Genomic DNA, 22854 nt, shown 5'->3' on the forward strand with positions numbered 1-22854 from the left:
ATTATTATGATTGGTGCAAAATTCTATGGACATGTAGACAAAGGGAACAGAGGTATTTAGTAGGTAAGGTGTTAGAGAAATGCAGATGGATAGATAATAGTACATTCTGCAAAAAGGATGAAAATGTCTGTACTAAACATGCACTTTAAGAAGAGGGAAGAACACAGGGTGACATATAAGAGATGAGGAAGGTGCACACAGAGGGTCCACATCTTATGCAAAATGTGCAATCTGAATGATATAGGAGACTGCAAGGTGGTGTCAGAGGAGAATGTCGCTAAACAGCATCAGATGGTTGTCTGTAGGATGCCTTTGTACATTAAGAAGAGGAAGAAAGTGAAGGCAGAGGCAAGGAGTAAGTGAAAGAAGTTGAAGAAAGAAGAATGTTGCACAGAGTTCAGGAAGAAGTTGAGGCATGCTCTGGGTGGAAGGAAAGAGTTACCCGATGTTACCTGTATATTAAAGATGGCCCACTAACAAAACAAATTAGCCTCTTTGACTGTGGTAATACAAACTAAAATATCAAGAAGGTAGGTAAGGCTCTTTGTTGATACTGATTTTTTAATATTTTATGGAATTATACATAAACTACTAACTTTTAACTACTAATACTGTACACTTCACTGTGGTGTGAAAACTACTTTAGATCAAAGCATTTATTGACCAGACATTAACAAAAAACTGAGCACTGTCTCCTAAAGGAACCACGTGACGATCCCACATTCTGAATCATCCAGAAGGAGCCCCATTTGCATATACAATGGTCCCTCGTTTATCGCGGGAGTTACATTCTAAAAATAATCCGCGATAGGTGAAATCCACAAAGTAGCCAGCTTTATTTTTTACAATTATTACAGATGTTTTAGGGCTGTAAAGCCCCTCACTACACATTTTATACACTTTTCTCAGACAGGCATTAACATTTTCACACTTTTCTCTCTTTTTTAAACACTCTCAAAGTTCCAACCTTCGTAGAAAAAAAAGTCCAGTATTATACAATGAAACCAAAGATCAAACCCTGTATTCAGGTCAGGACACAGAACACAATGCACTGAAAAAAAAAAGAAAGCATGCAAAATTGCACACAAAAAAAATCCAGCGAGGTCGCAAAGGTGTCCCGCGTTATCATCATCACCTTTATTTATAAAGCACTTTAAAACAACCACAGCTGACACAAAGTGCTGTACATTGGAACTATATAATAAAGTCACATAAGATATAAATAAAAAGCCAAATAAAAGAAAAAGTAAAATACTTAATTAAATAACTAATTTAGTTACAAGAGAAACTAAGTCTCACTGAGGTTAAAAGCCAAAGAATAAAAGTGGACAGTGAAGGGGCCTCTCTAACATGCAAGGGCAAATTATTCCATAATTCAGGACCCACAATAGAAAAGGCCCCTCTGAGCTTCCTCCTGGATCTCGGTACCTCCAGGAGCAGCTGGTCAGCTGACCTGAGAGACTGACAGGGTGTGTGGGGATGAAGATGCTCACAGAGGTAAGGCGGGGCAAGATTGTGAAGGTATTTAAAAACAAACATGAGAATTTTAAAATGAACTCTAAAAGACATAGGCAGCCAGTACAGAGAGGCAGAGAGTGCAGGCCAAATGTCTTACTTACTCATTTGTGGCAAAAAACTGAGGCCGTCATTTTTATAAATGCATTTTGTTTCTTATTTGTATAGTTAAATATTACGCTCATGCTTGTGATGTGGACATATGCAGTTTATGTGAAGAGATGCCTAACTTAAAGAGTAGAAGCAGGATAATAGCCAGTCTGATTCTGTTTTTATGTCAGTAATGATGCCTACTGACAAACACCTCTAAAGCTCAACATGTGACATTTAAGATCTGGAACTCTCAAGATGTTAAATAGGTTTCATTTTATGTTTTACACTGCGCAAATAAATCTTGAAAGTTTGGCTAAACTTAAAATTAGCTAGCAGGTCTATGCAAAACAGGGAGAAACTATTTGTTTGCTTGAAGTAACTCTGACATAACTCTAACATTTACATTTTTCTTATAGATTAAGCAAACTTGTTAGTGAACACTACTCTGGGTATTGCTAGTAACGGCTTTCAGTCTTTAGCCTAAGCTGCATTCATCACTGCAGTCCTTAGCCTCACATTTACCATACAGTGTTGAGAATGATATTGATTGTCTCGTTTAACTGTTAACAAAAGTAATAACAATAATAATAATATATAATAATAATCTCAATTATTTTGAGAACATTAAGCAAAATCTACATTGCAATCCTTCACAGCGTAGCAAAAATATAGCATTCAAGTCATAAAATTAACAGGTACAAAGAAGACAATGATAACAATGTATCTTAACATTTAACAATATATCTTAACAAACTACTGTTTTTAAATCTAATTAGTTATTTTTTTTTCTTTTTACATCTTACAACATAAAGTACATTTCAACATTTATTTCTTACGTACAGCTATTTACCGGTAAGTAATTTTTTCTCTTTCATAGCTTTACTTACAACATAATTTGCAGCATTCTGCAACTCATACAGTACAGTGCAAATACTTACATATAGGCTACACATGTGCTGAAACATGAATATAAAACGCATCTACAGTATAGGGTACAGAACTGCAACCATGATTTTATTCTGTGAATACTGAGGTCAACAGTAACCTTTCTTCCAGGACAGCCAAAGCTCCTCCTTTTTAATGAGATGTGTTTTCATGGCAGATATCTCCATCTGTCATCTCAGGAGAAGCACATGTGTTACTATTCATTTTAACAATGGCTCAGCTGAATTGAGTTACTGCAGTGAGTCATTATAGTTTGCCAGCATGGATTATTACAGCTGGCTCTTGAACTTGCACACCTCAATAAAATGCTCTTCTTATTAAATGTTAGTTAGTAAAAAACTATGGTGTCCTGCTAAGACCTACCAACATTTCTGTTACACTTTAGGAATAAGTTTATCTTGTCCTCAACAAGGCCATTTTGTTCCTTAGGTACAACCTCCACAACATCCCATATAGTAGACACCATAAATACACAGTACAATATTTCATAGTAATCCAAAGTTTTCAGTATTGGATAATAAATAAAGAATTGTAACAAAAAATATATATATATACACATATATATATATATTTCCTTCTCTGTAGGTTTTGCCTAAATAGTATAAAGTCAGTGGAAATAAATCTTCTAAGTTTGTATTGCTGATCTAAAAATTAATTAAATCAAATTAACATGATCTGTGCAGGCCTTAGAACATCAAACGAGAGTTGAAGTTGTCCTGTTAGTCATTATTGACAGAAAGACTTGAGCGTAAAGACAAATAAAGCTTTCCATAAGAGAGACTGACTGTGAAGAAGATTCATCAGGAAATGAACAGGAAAATTTTTTGCTAATCCATGTGAAAATAGATTTCATAGTGTCTTACGTATATAATATTGAACATTAGGACGAGGTTTTTTCCCTTTAGACATTTTTTCTCTTCTTCTTCATTTGTCTGCGTCGGGTCAATCTCAGACACAGTTTGTGGAGCCTCACTTCTCTGTCTTTTCTCTTAGCTCTCCTTGGGTTTGGCCTCCTGAGGTTCAGTTGTACTGCCTGTAGATGGTGTTGCTCCTCCACTGCTACGCTGGTCCACTGATCCTGCTGAGGAAGCTCGGCTTTTACCACGACTAGAGTACAGCTGTTGAATGAAGCAGAAGAACAAATGTTTTGTGATGCTACTTAGTATTTAGTTTTAGTGTTAGAGTTGACATACCTTTACTTTACTTAAAAATGTATATTTCATGCAGTTTTTCTAATCATCCACTACATGGGATTATTTACATACAGAACAAGTATAAAGCTTAAGAGAATGCACGGCTGAACATGTATTTTAAATCACTGTATGCAATGGAAATGTGTGTAGCATCATCTCATGATCCGATGATCAGTATTTCCATTTTTTTAGGCACCAAACTAAAATATGTAGCTGTATATGAAAGATTTAGAATTATAGCTCCATGTCCACAGACTGATGCATGGCCATTTTGACCATTAATGCTATGTCATAATATATCAGTCATAGTGACTGTGTACTTGATCTGACTTCTTCTGTTATACACAGTGATATAACTGTATTATATTCTTTAAAGCTAGGCCAGTTAAATATATCTACTGTATATGTTTGTATACTTACTTGCTGTCTGCCGTGCATTCCTCAAGCAGGAAGCAGGACTGAGACACATGTCCCAGAAGATGAGCTTGCACTTTGGTCAGTTGTCTCTGTTTAGCCAAAGTCTGGAATATTCTAGAAGTACAAAAAGCCCAGTCAAATGAAATGTCCGAGCACATGACAAAGGCAGAGAGCATATGAAAAGGCCACTAGAACAAAAAGAGAACTGGAGAGAGTATCAAAGCAGAACAAAGCCGAGTGCGCTGTTATCTTAGTGTTTGCACATGCCCTGTAATTACTAAGTAAATGTGTGTATTTTAGATATGGTGTGACACATGCTGAAAAATTACCCCCGATCAGATTATTCTAGAAAAAAAAGCAAGTAAAAATTCTCCGTATGACTTCCCTGTACTGGTAATAATACAGAGAATTTACACAGTGTGTTGCCTTACCTGACAGTACAGTTGCAGTGGTAAAGTGTCTTTGGCTCCTGGTTGTAGAAGCCATATTTCTCATGCTGGGATGGGATCTTGTCCCTACACTCATCGATATCCTTATAGATACCACATGACATTGCTGTAGAGAAGCATCGGCAGAAGTGGTCAGTTACTCTGTTGTAGGAAAATCAGTGAATATACTGAGATGTGGTTAGTATCAAATACCTGTGATATCAGGGCCTACTTCAGTCACAGTATGATTTTTGGTTGGTACAATGTTCTCCAGATTTTCTCTTCTGTCAGGAACAGATCCCAAAGGTGTCTCTGTTGCATTACTGCCTGTGTATGTTGTAGCGTTAGTAAGAGGAATGATGGAGGCAAAGGGTGTAGGGACTGTGAATGCAGCAGCAGTATTGGAGGAAAGCTGTAAATCTGAAGTGCTATTCTCTAGGAGTTCTGCAGTTGTGGTAGAATTGATCACGGAGCTGTTCATGGTTTCATCTGTTGGCTTAGATTTGTACAATATGGGTGAATGAACCTCAGCATACAGAGCCATTTTAGTCTCCTTACACCTGCAAGTGAACCCAAAGGACGAAAAAATTACAGAAATATTTAGTTTTCTTATTGTTCCCAAGTGTTGACTTGGAAGATGGATGCTTTCTCTCAGATCAAAATTAAGTTACAAATACCAGCCTGAAACCAGTCTGAACCAAAAGAGATCAAAACTATAAACTGTATAGAAAAGATGGACTTAATTCAATTCAATTCAATTTTATTTATATAGCGCCAAATCACAACAACAGTCACTTCAAGGCACTTTATATTGTAAGGTAGACCCTACAATAATACATACAGAGAAAAACCAAACAATCAAATAACCCCCTATGAGCAAGCACTTTGTCAGCAGCGGGAAGGAAAAACTCCCTTTTAACAGGAAGAATATCCTCCGGCAGAACCAGGCTCAGGGAGGGGCTGGGTCATCTGCTGCAAACGGTTGGGGGGAGAGAAGGAAGACAGGATAGAAGACACTTAGCTACAGTGACTTCGCCTATTACTTAGTGAGGTATTCACTAAGTCTGGAAACTAGTGATTGAAGCCATGAACTCATCAACTAATCGTTTAAAGAGGTCATAGAGGATGAGAGACTTCACTACAAGCAGACTTCTATCTATCTATCTATCTATCTATCTATCTATCTATCTATCTATCTATCTATCTATCTATCTATCTATCTATCTATCTATCTATCTATCTGTTGCTGAAAACAAGGAGTAATGGCAAGCTTATCTAGTTTTAGTAATAATCAATACTTCATGCTTTATGTATTGATTAGCTGTATATGTAAACTATAATATTCACTAGATAATTAGTTTGGATTTAGCTACACACTCAAAAACTCTCAATTTGGCTATAGCCAAACCTAGAATTAAGTTGCCTGACTAAATTGTTTGAACTAATCCATTTTTGTCATATGAAAAATTATCTTAAAACTTGGTCTTGCATGGAAAAAAAAAGAAAATGTAGCTTGGTGTTTTGACATTACAGGTGAGGTAAATAAGTATGGAGTTAATTTAAGTTAGCTGGTTAGTTGGCTGATAGAGTCAGGCTAGCTTTTTTTTCTTTCTGACTCAGTAAAACTGGGTCAAAAAGATGACACCTTATCAAAGATATTACCTTTAGTCCAGGTATATGCTTTTCAGACTTTTTTTCTAGATGTAAAAAGAGGCGAAAGTCTCCACTGTTTCCTGTAATTAGCTTGAGATCCAATTAGCTTTATCTCGACCAAAGTAGTGAACTACCAAAGCAATTTGTAAACCTGCTCGCAATCTAAGGGACAGATGCCTCAAACCCAGAACAAATAAAACTATAATGGCTGGATACCATGAGAGGTCAGGGAGAAATAACAATACTGGATGAATCATAGACCTTCACAATTACACAAAGTCATTTTATTTCCATCACAGCTTTACTTACATTCCAAACCAGTTTCTCTGTGTACACTGAAGCCGGTGGGAGAATGTAAAGCAGTGCATCTTCAGCAGGTTAAAGAAGGTATATCCCACTACATCAGCTATGCCGTCATCCGCCTCCACCAAACAACTTCGAAACCTTTAACATATTTGATGCCATCATTTTAAGAAAGAATCAACATCAAAGCACATGCAACAAACCAGCTGAAAAATAATCAGGAAAGGATAGGATAATTACTTGTTATCACAGTCACAATGAGACATGGTGAAGATGTTGCTGTTGAAAATGCCAAACTCTGAGTGAAAGGACAGGATGGTGTGTCTGCACTGATCGTGCTCCCGGCAGCAACGGTCGGTCCCTGAAAACACTCCTGCAACAGGTCAAAACATATATAGAAGGTGTGGATTAAAAGACTGTAACATGATTGAAACTCTCCAAAATGTAAATGTCAGTTTACTTGTTGTGATCATTGTTTTTTTTTTCCTTTCTGTCAGTAATGTTCTTGGGTTTGTTCCCATTCTTTAAGTGTGCCACAAGTATATATATATATATATATGTATATAGATAGATAGATAGATAGATAGATAGATAGATAGATAGATAGATAGATAGATAGATAGATAGATAGATAGATAGATAGATAGAAATAAAATATAACATTTACATATATTATTTACCCAAAAACCTGAATAAGGTTTATTGCCTTGTTAAGGAAGTGTGGATTTATCTTTTTGTTTGCTGTGAAAAACTGAAACTTCAAACAGGTAAAAATATATGTATAATAATATCAACTTTTTAAATGCTTCTTCAGAAAATTATTGAATTTCATTCAAATTAAAGACAGTCTAAATGGTCATTTTAGTGACTAAAATTAGCAGACAAGAGGGCTAGCAGAGGTGAACATTAGCAGAAAGCTATTAGCAATGACATACCTGTCAAAGCAGCCATATCCTGGAATATCAAGGGGAGAATTATTCCCCATAGAAATTTTTGTAACGGGCTGTAAACATACTTTTTAATGCAGGGATGTTTTGCTTTTTTAGTATGGGAATCTACTCTCTATTTAAAGAAGAGGGCTTTTGAAGAAGGAAGTAAAGCAACTGTAGTTTTTGGCACTTCTGCATAAGCCTCACTTTTCAGCTCCAGAGAGTACAGCTGTGATATTACACAGAAGAGGGAACACCCACTACTTTTTCTGTCTATATCTATATGTACTGCATGCCATCCATCTATTTCAGTTTTTCCTTATCTTCTTCATGGATAAAATATCTACCCTGAACCCATTGTGAGACTAATTTTTAATTTTGGCATTTATAAATGAAATTAGCTACACTTTATGTAGAGACACACTTTAAAAGATGAATACTAAACACAAGGATTTAGCAAGCAAGAAAGGCAGAGGTCAGTTAGTTGAATTATGGGAAATATATGTCCCTAGGCTGTTTCTGGAGTTTGGGAGAGAAGGGGCTAACATAGTTCACTGTCTGTGGCTTTCATTTTGCTCATTTTAAGTCTGTCTCTTGCATGTGTAATAACTTAACTTTTTGCTAAACTTGTTTCATCAACTCATTAACACAGAGTATTTTTAACCCCATATCACTGGTTTCCAACTTTTGAAAGAAATGAAAAATATGTACTTGTGAGCACCATAGCAAGTCGTGCCCAACAGATCAATCAGAATTGAAAGAAAAAATTCAGAAGAAAAATTAAACATAGTTTTGTTTTTTTATCCTTTAAATGTTAGAGCAAACTTTAGTATTAAGGCTCCAAAGGTGGGAAGCACTCCCTGTACATAAGTTCAAAAACGGAGTTCATGGATCCACATACCCAGATCTGAATATGAGGGTGCCTTGTTGCCAGAGCCGCACCAGAGAGTCCCGGGTACAATAAAACCGCGCTTTACACGCTTATGTATGCTGACCTCTGACCTCTCATCTTGACCTTGAACACGAACACTCCTCACCGACCTCTTTCCTGTGGGTTCCCCGAGAGACGCCAGGGAGACGCACTGCCCTTCTGTCTCTAACACGGAGTCCAAATGGACATTTTCATTCGGATGCTCTGAAAAGCCCCGCGCGCGCTCCCGGCACAGAGACAAATAGTTCTGGGTCACCGCTGTGTCGTCGCTCCAAGTGCAGCCAAGCAGAGCGCGCTCCCCGGACCAGGCGGTGTGGTACAGCCGCAGAGATGGAGGGGTCTGCTGCGGGTCGCTACGGAGAAAATTGTAGTGCATTTCTCCGTTAGCAGAAACTTTAGTCCACGTGCAGAGAACCGAGGCTGCTGCTGCGGTGCAGCTCAGGAGTAATGATGTGCAGATGAGAGTAACAAGTGGAGCGATGCGCATCATGGTGGCGGCGGGTCGAGGAGGAAAGCAGCTGAAGGAAACAGGCTGGGAAACGGTTTCACTTCAGTATTGTTGTTTCACTCTCTGAGGACTTACGGACAGATCGACAGATTCCAGGTCGATTTTAAATGAGAAGAGGAGGAGGGGGGTGGTAGAGGAGGAGGAGGGTGCTCGGGTGATCCGGTGGTACTAAAATAAACACAATATCCAAACCACCCATGTGACCTGTTAGCATAGCCAAACACTTTACTCCCGCCCCCACACAGCCAAGCAAGGACACACACACACTATCTGTCCCACATCACAGACAGTGACCATGATACACACTATTGACAACACTCACCAAACCCACCCAGACACATACCCACAGGCAGCACGCTGCTACCAATCTACAAATGTATCTTTAAAAGTGATAGACACGCCCCAAAAACATTCTGACAACCTTATCAGTGTTTTCTGACTGACAGATGGAAATCTCTTGGAACTCCTGGGAGATTTGCTTTTATATTCAGTCCTTTCTCACTTTCTCCAACCTATGTCAAGACAGAAACTTTTAAACCATAATCCAAAAGCCTGCCTGCTTTTGGATTATGGACCTTTTACTACTATTTCTCAATCTTTTTTTTTAATTGACCTAAAGTGAAGCACTGCCCTCTTATGATCTCTAATCACAGGTTATGTCATTAGTGTTAGGTACACTAGGCTGGTGCCAGATTCTGTTGTGCTTTTAATCCTTTATGGGATAAATTCAACAAGCTGTTAGAAATATTCCTCAAAGATTTTGCTCCATGTTGACAGGAGCTGTCAATTACACATCCATGATGTAACTCTAGTTCAACCACATCCCAAAGGGGATCTGTTGGTTTGAGATGTAGTGACAGTGGGGACCATCTGAGTACAGTGAACTCATTGTCAAGAAACCAGTGTCAGAAGATTTGAGCTTTGTAATGCGGAGCGTTATCTGGCTGGAAGCAACTATCAGAAGATGTATGGTTATAAAGGTCCTCAACAACACTGAGTAGTTAGGCTGAGAAGTTTAAATGGTACTCAGTTTATACTAAGGGGTCCAAAGCATGACAAGAAAAAAACTCTTGATAATTTGATGCAAACTGTAGCCTCGGATTCCTGTTCTTAGCTGCCAGAAGCGTCACCTAGTGTGGTCTTCTGCTGCTGTAGCCCTTCTGATTCAAGGTTGAATGTGCTACGCATTCAGAGATACTCTTCTATATACTTTGGCTGTAATGACTGGTTATTTCAGTTACTGCTGCCTCTCTCTCAGCTTGAAGCAGCCCGTCCATTCTTCTCTGTCTGCTGGCATCAACAAGGTGAGAACTGCTGTTCAGTGGATATTTTGGGAGAGATAGTTGAATAGGAAAACCCCAATAGAACAGGATCTGAAATATTCAGAGCTGCCTGTTTGGCACAGACCAACAAGCATGCTTTGTTCAAAATCACTGAAATCACCTATTTTGATGCTCAGTTGTAACTTCAGCAGTCCTGACCATGTCTACATGCAAAATGCACTGAGTTTCTTCCATGGGATCTGCAGGTTACATATTTGTGTTAATGAGGCGTTAAGCAGGTGTACCTAATGATGTGGCCAGTAACTGTATTGCAGTGAGCAGCCCAACCAGGCAGACTGTTCTCTTCAAGTGTGCCTAAAATAGTATTTGAGTGTTGACATAGTTTTGTGATAGAGAAAAATATAATCTGTAATCTTATATAATCCGTGGACCCAGAAACATCCTCACCTACAGAAGATACTTGAACTAAAAAAATGAAAGACCACAGATGGCGTTTTGTGTCCATTTGACCTTTTTTTTCCACTCCGCTTGTCTCGTTCCAGGGTCATTTTGTCTTTTTTAGCAGCTTTTATTTTATTTTTCAATGACTGCCACTCTCTGTAGTCCTTTTGCATCTTGTTTTTGCAAGCTTGCATACTTATGCTACATTGCTCTATTTCTTATGATTTTTTTTGTTCTTTTTTTGTGGTTGTTTTGTTTGTAGTCATTGAGTCTCCCCTTGCGATTTGTGTCTTTTTAACCTCTCATTATAGTAGGTTTCCTCTTTGTCTATTTTATTGTCATTTCACCTCTCTTTTGGTGATTTTGTTTACTGTTGTGGTCATCTTTTATCCTTTTTCTCTTTTTCTGTTCTCTGTTTGCTTCTTTTATTACCAGGTCATCTGTCTTTATCCCTTCTTGTGATTTTTGTGTCATTTTGTGTCACTTAGTAGCCATTTTGCATTTTTATAGCCATTTTATTACATCATTGTTGTCTCTCGTGTGTTGCTCCTGTGATTGTTTTGCTTATCTTTATATATTCATTTAGTCTCCTTATCTTTTTGTTGTAATGGTCTGTAATGTGTTTGTGTGTTGACATTTTTTGCTCTTGGTTTTTGTGTTTGCATTTTTTTTCTAGAGTCAGTAAAGTGTTCTTTGCCATTATATAGTTTGATGCAGACCTTTGCAGAGTTTCACAGCTTAATTCTACACAGCCTTTTGCTCTGTCTGAAGGTCTTGGAGTTGAAATGTAAATATTGGAGTTCTTGCCAGGCCTATCTTTTCAGCTGTGGTAGAACCTTTCTGATAACATCAAAAGTGAGATCATAGCTCGTAGATCATTCAAGATCAGACTTTTTTAGAGTGTAATGAGTCTATAAACTTTCCCCCAGTTAGACAGAAGAAGTTTTATCAGGAGAAGTCAAAGTTCACAAATTTTTCAGCTGCGTGTCTGTCTGAGCTGATTGGTTTGAACCTCACCTGATTCAGACAAAGTTTATGCCATGTCATACACAACAAATGCCGAGCAAGTTTCATCAGGTCTTTATTTATTAGCCATGTGTTGCTACAGACATGCACCAATATCAGTACAGACAGGACAATGTTGAATATGTAACTGAAAACAACCTGCAAATGTATATAAGATATACCCGTGGAGCAATATTTCATCATATTCCAAAAACAGAACTTCCGGTGACCAGATATTCCACTTTATGTGAGACTGGACATAAAGTGGAACCCTTACTTAAGCCCTTAACTCCCTCTTCCTATATATTCATATATTTAGACAATGTCACACATTTTAATTAGTTCTATTAGTTCTTGTTTACCAAACTCATCTCCTAAAAGTCTCACAAAAAATAGAACAAGAAAAATGATCAATAATAGATTTGCCAGTATATATGGATGAACACCTTTTCAACTCCAAAGATGAATACTAGACAGAACAGTGTTGTCCGTTTAAATATTCTGAACAACTGAACATGAGGTATAACCCTTAGTCTCTGGGTTCAAATTCACACAGGCCACATTGTGCCTTTTCCCCACATTTAGTTTCCTAGGATCTGGTCAACCTAACAGCCACTGCATAATTAAACTTGTTTTTGAAATAATCATTATTATAATTTCATGCAGAAACATTTTAGGTTGTTGAATACTCCCCACATGCATGGAAGAAGGTGATGTAGCGACCATGAAGATATGGAAAACAGTATGTTATCTGCATGTCACATGCAAAACAAATGATTGTTCACTGCAGTGCCTAACGTAATATTTAACAGATGCATAAAGCAGAATAAATATGTACCACAACACATGAAAATAAAAACATAACACCCATACCCAAACAATATGGAAAATCAGATGATAACACATGACCTTAGGTGACATGGATACATATCAATATCAGTATGTGTAAGTTCTGTAGATACTTGACTTGATGACGAAAATAAAGGGCTGTTATCTTGTCCATAAAACACGATAATCAGTTCAAACATTACTGCATGTCAGAATATTTGTTTATAGTCTGATACAGTTTATGATATGATAAACTCCTTTTGACAAAAAGCATAAAGGTCAACATCCATGTTGGTCACAAAAAACAATAGTGCTTAAAATGAAGCTTTCATATAGCATTTTGCAGCAAACTACATTGAAAGCAAGAGTACATTATTTGTCTACCTGCACTCATGGAAGACATTTTACAGAGAGATATGGAGAAAAAAATACAGACAAGAGTTGAAGATTTTAACTTTCAATCCTCAAACTGAGTGGTGTTGTCATTTAGAAGAACATGCCAACGCTCAATCTTCTTGTCTTTATTCTTGAGGCATTCATACCAGTGCTTCAAACACTCTCCTTTAGCCTGGATGCCTAACTGACAGCCACCTGAAGGTAGAAAGGAAACCATTATAAAAGATGAATATTTGTCTATTTCATTATGTACAAGCTTATTTCTAAATTTATAATACTTGCAGTGGCAGCATGTTCACATCTGAGGGTTCCTAAAACAAGGCAGATGTATAGCTGTGGGCTAGGCTTTAGAATTGTGTAGTGGTCAAACTGTGCTAAGATCAGTCAATGGTTTTCTGATAATTGGCCAACTTCTATATAAATTGCCTGGACAGAAAAATGAAAATCTTTGTGACACTAATAAGTCTAATAATGCACAACATTAGGAGCTTACAGAATTGACTGCATGTAAAAGACAGACACAGATACGTGGTCTTATAAGTGAAACCTATGCAAGAAGGGCTTCAAATCTTTGTCTTTGAACTCGCCAGCAAGGGGGTTCTCTGGTAGGAAAAAAAGTGACGGTTATATATGTCTGTGGGCAAACATTTCTCAGCAGTTCCAAGAGAGTTCATGGCTTTTAATACTGGTTTCAAGTTATACTAACTACAACATTAAGTTCTTTTTATAGTTTATGGTACTTATTAGAGTCAGAAAAGAGGATAAACCAGAGCATTCTTATTAGCTAACATCCTGTGATTGACTACTCATTAGAACACTCAGATCCACCCCTCACTTTCAACATCCAAAACACCATGGTGATGGCAGTTACAACAGCCAGATTGTGGCTTCATGACTGGACTTAACTAACAAATACGTGATACAACAGTGGCTACATCAATACAGTAGTGTAACAAGTGTGTGCCCCCTTCCCGATTTCCTAATGTTTTTCATATTTGTTGCACACATGTTTTATATCATCAAACAAATTTTAATATTAGCCAATGATGTCCTGAATGATTGAGTTGAGCTCAATTTCACTGTTCACTGCTGTCTATCAAAACATCCTGAAGGAGAATGTCCAGCCATCTGTTCAAGCTGAAGGGCACTTGGGTTCTGCAGCAGGACAAATGATCCAGGACGCAATAGTAAGTCCACCTCTGAATGGCTTAAGAAAAACTAAATGAAGACTTTGGAGTGGCCTAGGCAAAGTCCTGATCTGAACCCGATTGAGATGCTGTGGCATGACCTTTAAAAGGTGGTTCATGCTTGAAAACTCTCCAGTGCGACTGAATTACAACAAGTCTGCAAAGATGAGTGGCCCAAATTTTCTCTGATTGGTAGTTATCGCTAACGCTTGATTGCAGTTGTTGCTGCTAAGGGTGGCCCAAGCAGTTATTAGGTTTAGGGCACAATCACTTTTTCATTCAGGGCCATGTACGTTTGGATTTTTTCCCTCTCAATAATAAACACCTTCATTTAGAGACTGCCTTTTGTGTCTAAATTTGTTTGATGATCTGAAACATTTAAGTGTGACAAACATACAAAAAATCAGGAAGTGGACAAGCATCAATAAGGATATGTGATCAAAGTTATTAACTTACCAATAAAATCATTGGATTTCCCCATGTCATAGTCCCAGACTGAGATGTCAAGTGTTTTCTTGGCTAGCTCACCATGCTTAATTTCATAACTGAACTCCTATAACATAGTGACAGAAGAAAGTTTATTACAAAACTGTGAGTGAAATCTGGATGGGCAGAAAATGGCAAAATCCGCAGACTCACCTCATTAAACTCTGGGTTAAGTGTCTTCTTTTTGATCTGTGTCTTGTTTTTAGCTTTCTTTCCCATGTCTGGCTTGAGACATCTATCAAAGAGGACAGAACAACAAAGGTAAAATGCCATCCCTTGGGAATGAAGTTCAAGATTTCTGGGAATGTTTATTTACTTTGTTGAGCTCACTGACTTTGCTCGAAAATTTAACATCTATTTAAATGTTAACGAAGCACATTTCAACAGTTAAGTCAGATTAGCAGTGATAATCATAATCAGAAGTCTATTTTGAGTTTATTCCATATTTTTAACTTTGACGGGTCTAGGCTAGTTAACTTAAGAAACTGTCACTCCAGCTTCATATTTACTGAGGAGGCAAGATGTGTTACTGATACTTGTGTCCAATTCTTAGCAAAGCAAAGTAAAAAAAACCAAACAAATGAAAAAAGGATTTCCCCACTGTCATAGAGAGTTTATCTATGTAGTGACATTAGTGCAGATGCAGCTGGAAAAAACACATACACTTTGACAAACGGGTCAGAGTATCCATTGGAGTCCATTGCAGCCAGGTGAGCACATCGGACCACACCCACTATCAAATGACTCTGCTGGCTGTTGTACATCAATGATATCAAGATACGGCCCCTCTCCTCTGAGTTTTCAACTTCTTTCAGCTGTGAACACACATGCGTAAGTGACATGTACCAAATAACTTTAACATAAATAAATGAAAACTATTTCAACAAATTTGTCTTTGTAGTAAACACACTAAAATATGTCACTGGGATAAATCTCTACCCAAAAGTTCACCATGGAGTTCCACAGGGTTCTGTCCTAGGACCTATGTTTCACTCTGCGATGGCTGGAGAATTTGCATCTGTCTGAGATGTAACTAGAAGTACAAATGAGGATAAAACTATGAACCCCGTTATGATTTTTTTTTTTTAAGTAAGTTCTGTTAAATAAGTTCCTCCACATCTGATGGTCTTCAGCATAGATCTTGGTTTTCAGGCACCCCACAGATTTTACACAAATCTTCACATATTATTTTTTCCTCATGAGTCCTTCCACCTTGACAAGATTCTCTGTTCCAGATGCATTGAAGCATCCCCACAGTACAATACTCTTAGTGTACTCCTAGTGTGTTTCACAATGTGGATAGTTGTCTTTGGGTTGTGCGCCACTTCCTTGTTTCTCTAAACATAAGCAGTGTCACTGTGACCAAAGAGCTCTATTTTCAGCTCATCTCACAAAAGGATGCACGCAGTATCCAGCATCCATAATCTTTCTCCAGCCTGTGTTTACTTAGCAAGTTTTAGCGTCATTTCACTTGAGACTTCATCTCAAGCCACCAGTTGCTTTCTATTACAGAAATGTTGGGATTCTCTTTTTAATACAGTAAAATCTTGAACCTACTATGTAAAGCACCATGTTCTTGCTTTGTTTATTTTTTTATATAGTGCCAATATGAGTTGAAGTTTTTCTCTTACTGAACTGAAAACTTATAGTTTTTGCCTGGATAGTGATGCAACCACTTTCATGCCTTATTTGAAAGACAATAAACCACAATTTGAGTATCTACTGAGGCAAAGTGTCCTGTTCCCAAAATCACATAGTAAGATATCTGTATAACTTACTGAAACTCATCAGACCAGTTTTATGTAAGATAACATGAGACAAAAGGATTACTGGGACAGAAAAAAGTGAGATCTACCATGGCTGTTAAATGAATATAACTGATGACAGAAAAAGTAAAATAAATAAATAAAAAATGATCAGTAACATCTGTCTGATATAATTAACATAGTATGTGATCAGGTCATTGTCTGGCACAAAGGCAGTGCACAGCAGTGGTTAATAAGCAGTGGTAATACTTGGCTTCACCATAAGAGCTGAAGCCGGGGAATCTGAAGAAACTACTTTAGGCTACAGTACATACAGTGGGGCAAAAAAGTATTTAGTCAGCCACCGATTGTGCAAGTTCCCCCACCTAAAATGATGACAGAGGTCAGTAATTTGCACCAGAGGTACACTTCAAACTGTGAGAGACAGAATGTGAAAAAAAAAAATCCATGAATCCACATGGTAGGATTTGTAAAGAATTTATTCGTAAATCAGGGTGGAAAATAAGTATTTGGTCAATAACAAAAATACAACTCAATACTTTGTTGGCAATAACAGAGGTCAAACGTTTACTATAGGTCTTTACCAGGTTTGCACACACAGTAGCTGGTATTTTGGCCCATTCCTCCATGCAGATCTTCTCGAGAGCAGTGATGGTTTGGGGCTGTCGCCGAGCAACACGGACTTTCAACTCCCGCCACAGATTTTCTATGGGGTTGAGGTCTGGAGACTGGCTAGGCCACTCCAGGACTTTCAAATGCTTCTTACGGAGCCACTCCTTTGTTGCCCGGGCGGTGTGTTTTGGATCATTGTCATGTTGGAAGACCCAGCCTCGTTTCATCTTCAAAGTTCTCACTGATGGAAGGAGGTTTTGGCTCAAAATCTCACGATACATGGCCCCATTCATTCTGTCCTTAACACGGATCAGTCGTCCTGTCCCCTTGGCAGAAAAACAGCCCCATAGCATGATGTTTCCACCCCCATGCTTCACAGTAGGTATGGTGTTCTTGGGATGCAACTCAGTATTCTTCTTCCTCCAAACACGACGAGTTGAGTTTATACCAAAAAGTTCTACTTTGGTTTCATCTGACCACATGACATTCTCCCAATCCTCTGCTGTATCATCCATGTGCTCTCTGGCAAACTTCAGACGGGCCTGGACATGCACTGGCTTCAGCAGCGGAACACGTCTGGCACTGCGGGATTTGATTCCCTGCCGTTGTAGTGTGTTACTGATGGTGACCTTTGTTACTTTGGTCCCAGCTCTCTGCAGGTCATTCACCAGGTCCCCCCGTGTGGTTCTGGGATCTTTGCTCACCGTTCTCATGATCATTTTGACCCCACGGGATGAGATCTTGCGTGGAGCCCCAGATCGAGGGAGATTATCAGTGGTCTTGTATGTCTTCCATTTTCTGATGATTGCTCCCACAGTTGATTTTTTCACACCAAGCTGCTTGCCTATTGTAGATTCACTCTTCCCAGTCTGGTGCAGGTCTACAATACTTTTCCTGGTGTCCTTCGAAAGCTCTTTGGTCTTGGCCATGGCGGAGTTTGGAGTCTGACTGTTTGAGGCTGTGGACAGGTGTCTTTTATACAGATGATGAGTTCAAACAGGTGCCATTCATACAGGTAACGAGTGGGGGACAGAAAAGCTTCTTACAGAAGACGTTACAGGTCTGTGAGAGCCAGAGATTTTCCTTGTTTGAGGTGACCAAATACTTATTTTCCACCCTAATTTACGAATAAATTCTTTACAAATCCTACCATGTGAATTCATGGATTTCTTTTTCACATTCTGTCTCTCACAGTTGAAGTGTACCTCTGGTGCAAATTACTGACCTCTGTCATCATTTTAAGTGGGGGAACTTGCACAATCGGTGGCTGACTAAATACTTTTTTGCCCCACTGTATATACATACATCCTTCAGATAAAACCTGAAAATAAGCAAATGCAAGATACATCGAATAAAAGAACATAAGTAACATCAGTATAGAAGATGCCTGTAAAAGGAACAGTGGCCTTAAGTATATTACCTGATTTTTATTTGAAACTGTGTAATGTTATATATTTTACATTTACACAAATGTAGCTTATATGTTTTAATTTCTATTTTTTAAATACGTATATTAACTAATGCACAGTGGTAAGATCTATGTGAAGGTCTTACATCATCCTCATAAAGAGCCATGCCACGGATGGATCCTCCTACAGCCTTCTTCACCTGTACAGAGAGCAAACCATCATCATTATCATCATCATCCTCATCATGATTGAAGCTAGAGCCTTTATCATTAGTTTGTGTGTATAGAAGTAAAATAGGAAATGTCCCTGTTCAAGGACTACTTCAGCATTTCTTAGTATAAGAACTAAAACCCGGGAAAACAGCTATTTAAGCACGGTTAAAGATCAGTAAGTAACATGTTGTATCCCATTTCCATAGACCATACAAAACTTAAGGTGTCAAGCAGAATCCAGTCATACTGTAGAAAATGCTTTCCTGTTTCCAGTATTTATGAGAACTTTTCAAACAATTCGTCAAAGACTTTCACTTCTACAATGTATGGCCTGCAAACTATATGGACAAAGTATTGGGGTACCTCGTAATCTTTAATTTCAGGTTTTGTCAGTGTGCATGCCACAGGGTAATAAAACTGGACACCAAGCTATGCATACTTTTTCCATATACACTATTAAGTGTATATGTATGCATAAAGTACAAAATAATACATTTTATCTCTTCAAGTGTCTAGCCATTTGTGATTAAAACATTCACGTTTAGATCCATTTAAGGTCCACCTGAAGATGTTCAGTTTTCAATGAATAAAATGTTATTATATGAGCACTATAAATAATAACTGTTTTAAAACAGCTGCTCTGGTGGTTAATCCTACTAGAGGATCAGCAGACAGACCTATCACGAAATTATACATACCGAGAATTCCATTTATACTAGTGTTTTTAAAAGGGAACTAATACATTAGATGTATTCTTGGCCACCAAAGTAGTTTTTGTCAGGGTTCCTGGGTGGTTCACCAGCTGTATTCAGTTCATGTTCAGTTTATGTTCCACATTCATATTTCCCGCTTCACCGTGCCACCCCTCTGTTTCAGTGTCATTAGTTCTACTTCCTGTTTCATTATGTTCAGCTGTGTTCTCACCGGTCCCTAATCATCATCATTAGCCAGTGTACTTAAGTCCTCAGTTTCATCCTGGTCTTTGTCGTCTCATTGATGTTAATGTTGTCTACTCTGTACGTGTGTTCAGTTCAGCCAGTCATTTCAGTTCAGCGAGCCATCTTATGTTCAGCTCACCTGCTCGTCATAATAAGCACCAGCCTTCACCTACCTGTGAGTCCAGCGTTTAGGTCCTCCTTTCCTAGCATCCACACAACACCCCTGACAGTTTTGGGTGATTTGTGGTTTTAAAAGATTCTCATTTGTTTTATACTGAGCCTTGGTGCAAGCTCTCAGTTCATTCACTATCTGAAACAAGCTGTTTTAACTCGCTCCCCCCTTAAATTCGATTTCTTTTCATTTGTTGTCCCTTAAGCAAGTTTAAACCGAAGCAAAATGGGACTTATGCAGCTATAGCCAGAGCTGTGTCCCCTTGGTGTCCCTGAGGTAACCACTTACACTGTAATGAGTAATCTTGTGGCCCAGACTGACCACGTACCTACACCAAGCGGAAAATGTGAAGATTTCACTCGATTGCAAAAGTACTTTATGCCTTTGGAAGCAGCAAGTTACTAGTGCTTTACTAAAATGTCTAAGGAAAGAACAAGATAAGATGTTCTGAACTGCTTTGTCATCCTCTAAGATGCTGTTTTGCACCAAAATACAAAACAATGTGTAACCTTCATTTCAGATAATGTGTGACTCACAGTTTAAAAACACTGGCATCTCTTGTGATCTGTACTCATTTTTGCATCTCATGTACTTGAGCTGTGCTGTGAGTTCATCTGCCAGTGCTGAGTTAAACTTACAGAAAAACAGTAGCTAACTGTGTGCCTTATTAAGCAAATATTTAGAGCAGGTCAAAACCTCATCGTATTGTCGGTTTTGCCCTCAGACTTACTGGGATCACTCTCTCCAAACAAACACTGAAGTTCTTCTTCTCATTAAATTTCAGTTTCTTGAGGGCCACTCGTGTCTCTCCTATGAATTCATTGTGTCCAAACTTGTCCTCGTCACTCACCGAAAGCCTGCAAACAACAAACGATGCACTCCATGAAAGCTTTTATTTTGATATAAGTAGCAAATCAGTGTTAAAGTATGTAAAAGTCGTTCATACCGGAGGGTTTTGCGTGACATTTCTTCATCTGTGATGCCATGGTAAACCAGGGTTTCATTCCAAACAGGATTCAAGGTGTTTTTAAGTGTCTTGGTACGAAGCTTATTAGACTAAAGATAAGAAATTCAGATGAATTTCTCAAGTAATAAAAGAAACTGAGGAATAACTGAAAACCAATGCCCATCAGAACATCAAACACTTAGCTCAAAGCAAACTGATTATTCTATTTCACTCAAAATGACACAGTACTCCTATCAGCGATGTACCAGCCAACCTAAATTTAAGGCTATGAGCATTAGTCAGTTTGTTATTGCAATATTATATAATATAAGAGCATTTCAAATCAAATAAATTCACCAAAACACCATCTTCTCAAACAGGATTGTCATTAGGAGCTTTCTAACACTGTATTTACATTTATTGGGTCACATTGCGTACATCCCATCCTCCAATTTCCTGCTAATGTCAATTTCTGTTAAATTAATACAGTTGGTGAAACAGTTAATCAATCCTCTGCTGAATTTATAAATTTTCTTAATTATAAAGAAATGAACAGTCTTAACATTTCCATCGTAGCTTAATTTTAACGGAGAGAAAAATCCAGAAAAAAATCACACATTTTTTCTGTTTGCAAATTTACAAAACCCTCTGAATCTTTACGGTTTTTCAACTGCTCCTCGGTAATTTGAAGCTATGATCTCTCCATAGATTTTTTAAATAATTGAAGTCTGGCGACTGGTGTGGTCACTCCATGATCTTAATGTGCTTCTTCTTTAGCAACTCCTTTTGTTGTGATATGCTTTGGGTCATTGTTATGCTAGAAGATCCATCCATGTGTTTTGGCTGAGGGAAGGAGGTTGTCGTCCAAAATTTTAAGGTTCCCTAATGGACAGGTAATCTGTGTGTCTTGTGGGTGCTGCAATATTTCAATTACAATCTAGTGTCTTACCAATGGTGTTCTGGGTGACTGTGGTGTCAAATGTCTTCAGATCATTAACAAGGTCCTCCCATGTAGCTTTTTGGCTGATTCAGCACCTTTGTCATTATCATTCTCACCAGGCAAGATCTTGCATTGAGCTTGAGGGTGACCGATGGTCATTTTATAGTCTTCCATTTCCAAATAATTGCATCAGCAGTTGTCACCTTTTCACTAAGCTTCTTGCTGATGGTCTTGTGACCCACTGTAGCCTTAGCACAGGTCTACAGTCTTCTCACTGATTTCCTTTGACAGCTCTTTGTTCTTGCCCATGGTGGTGGCGAGGTTGGAATGGAAGAAACTGATTTTGTGGACACGCGTGCTTTATAACAAATTGAGATCAGGAATATCTAAAAAATGATTAACTGATTGACTGTAATCTGAGAGCCACACAGGTACACAGCAAATCTGTGGGAGCCAAAATTATTGGGGTGGGGTGGGGGGTTGAATTCTGCAAAATGTACAAATTCAGCAGGGAATCAAATAATTACTTCCTACCCTGTATATAGGCAACATTTTCCTGGCTATTCTGCCATATTTATTTGTACATAAAGATTAGCTTGTTGTTTTTAAAATCTTACTTCTTAAATGAGTAAAATAAATAAGTAAGCATGTAAATACCTTACTGGCTCCAGGTAACAGGTGCAGCTTAACATATGGGTCTGCAAGTCCATTTGAGTCCATTGCTTTTAAACCCTGAAAAAAAACAAGAAACACAATGCTTGGATTCATTCGAGATGAAAATATTATTATTATATTATTATTTTTGTTTGTTTTTATTGTTAACGTCTCTCTTATATCCCATTTTACCTTGTTCTGTCTTGTGTATACACTGTATTTAAATATGGATGTAAGTTCAGGGTTTGAAAATGAAGCCTGCCAGAAGTGTTTTAAACCTCCCAGTGACCAAAAAGAAGGCTTTGTGTAAACAGCCTTCAGCTCCTTTGTCTCAGTAAACATTTTTCTATAGATTTTATGGCCTTAATCATCCATCCATCCATTCGCTTCTGCTTATCCTTTTCAGGGTCGCGGGGGGCGCTGGAGCCTATCCCAGCTGTCATAGGGCGAGAGGTTGAGATTGACAAGTCTCAAAGTAGACTCAGTCTCTGTGCTTGTGACATCGGGTTTCAGAATGCTCAATGAAAACATTAAGCTCCTTATTTCTTCTTGTCTATTCTCATTTCTTCTTGACATGGCATGTCTTGTCCCAATTGTCCCTTCTTGTTCTTCTTGTCTCATTTTGTCCTGTCCATTATTAGTTTGGTTGGACCTGAGATGTTTT

General features: G+C 38.2%; 2 protein-coding genes across 4 annotated transcripts in view; both read right to left on the bottom strand.

Moving 5' to 3' along the window:
- Nucleotides 1-825: 825 nt before the first annotated feature.
- Nucleotides 826-9240, bottom strand: pla2g3 (phospholipase A2 group III). Its single transcript, XM_082540351.1, has 7 exons — nt 8378-9240; nt 6788-6920; nt 6554-6688; nt 4805-5151; nt 4595-4718; nt 4167-4277; nt 826-3671 (listed from the first exon to the last, which is right to left on the bottom strand). Exons 1-7 carry the CDS (start codon nt 8895-8897, stop codon nt 3455-3457), a joined length of 1587 nt encoding a protein of 528 aa, XP_082396477.1. The 5' UTR covers nt 8898-9240; the 3' UTR covers nt 826-3454.
- Nucleotides 9241-11719: 2479 nt separating this feature from the next.
- The window catches only part of rph3aa (rabphilin 3A homolog (mouse), a), a 65166-nt gene continuing 54031 nt past the window's right edge, over nt 11720-22854 (bottom strand). For all 3 annotated transcript variants that reach the window (XM_082538713.1, XM_082538714.1, XM_082538712.1), the window contains exons 9-16: nt 22194-22268; nt 20597-20706; nt 20381-20507; nt 18474-18527; nt 15205-15356; nt 14695-14776; nt 14512-14608; nt 11720-13063 (exon numbers count right to left, since the gene is read on the bottom strand). In XM_082538713.1, the coding sequence (XP_082394839.1) occupies nt 12930-13063; nt 14512-14608; nt 14695-14776; nt 15205-15356; nt 18474-18527; nt 20381-20507; nt 20597-20706; nt 22194-22268 (831 nt within the window). In that variant the 3' untranslated portion in view covers nt 11720-12929. The remainder of the gene's footprint in view (nt 13064-14511; nt 14609-14694; nt 14777-15204; nt 15357-18473; nt 18528-20380; nt 20508-20596; nt 20707-22193; nt 22269-22854) is intronic.

Source organism: Aulonocara stuartgranti (assembly GCF_965226115.1).
Source record: "Aulonocara stuartgranti genome assembly, chromosome: 7".
Lineage (NCBI taxonomy): Eukaryota > Metazoa > Chordata > Actinopteri > Cichliformes > Cichlidae > Aulonocara > Aulonocara stuartgranti.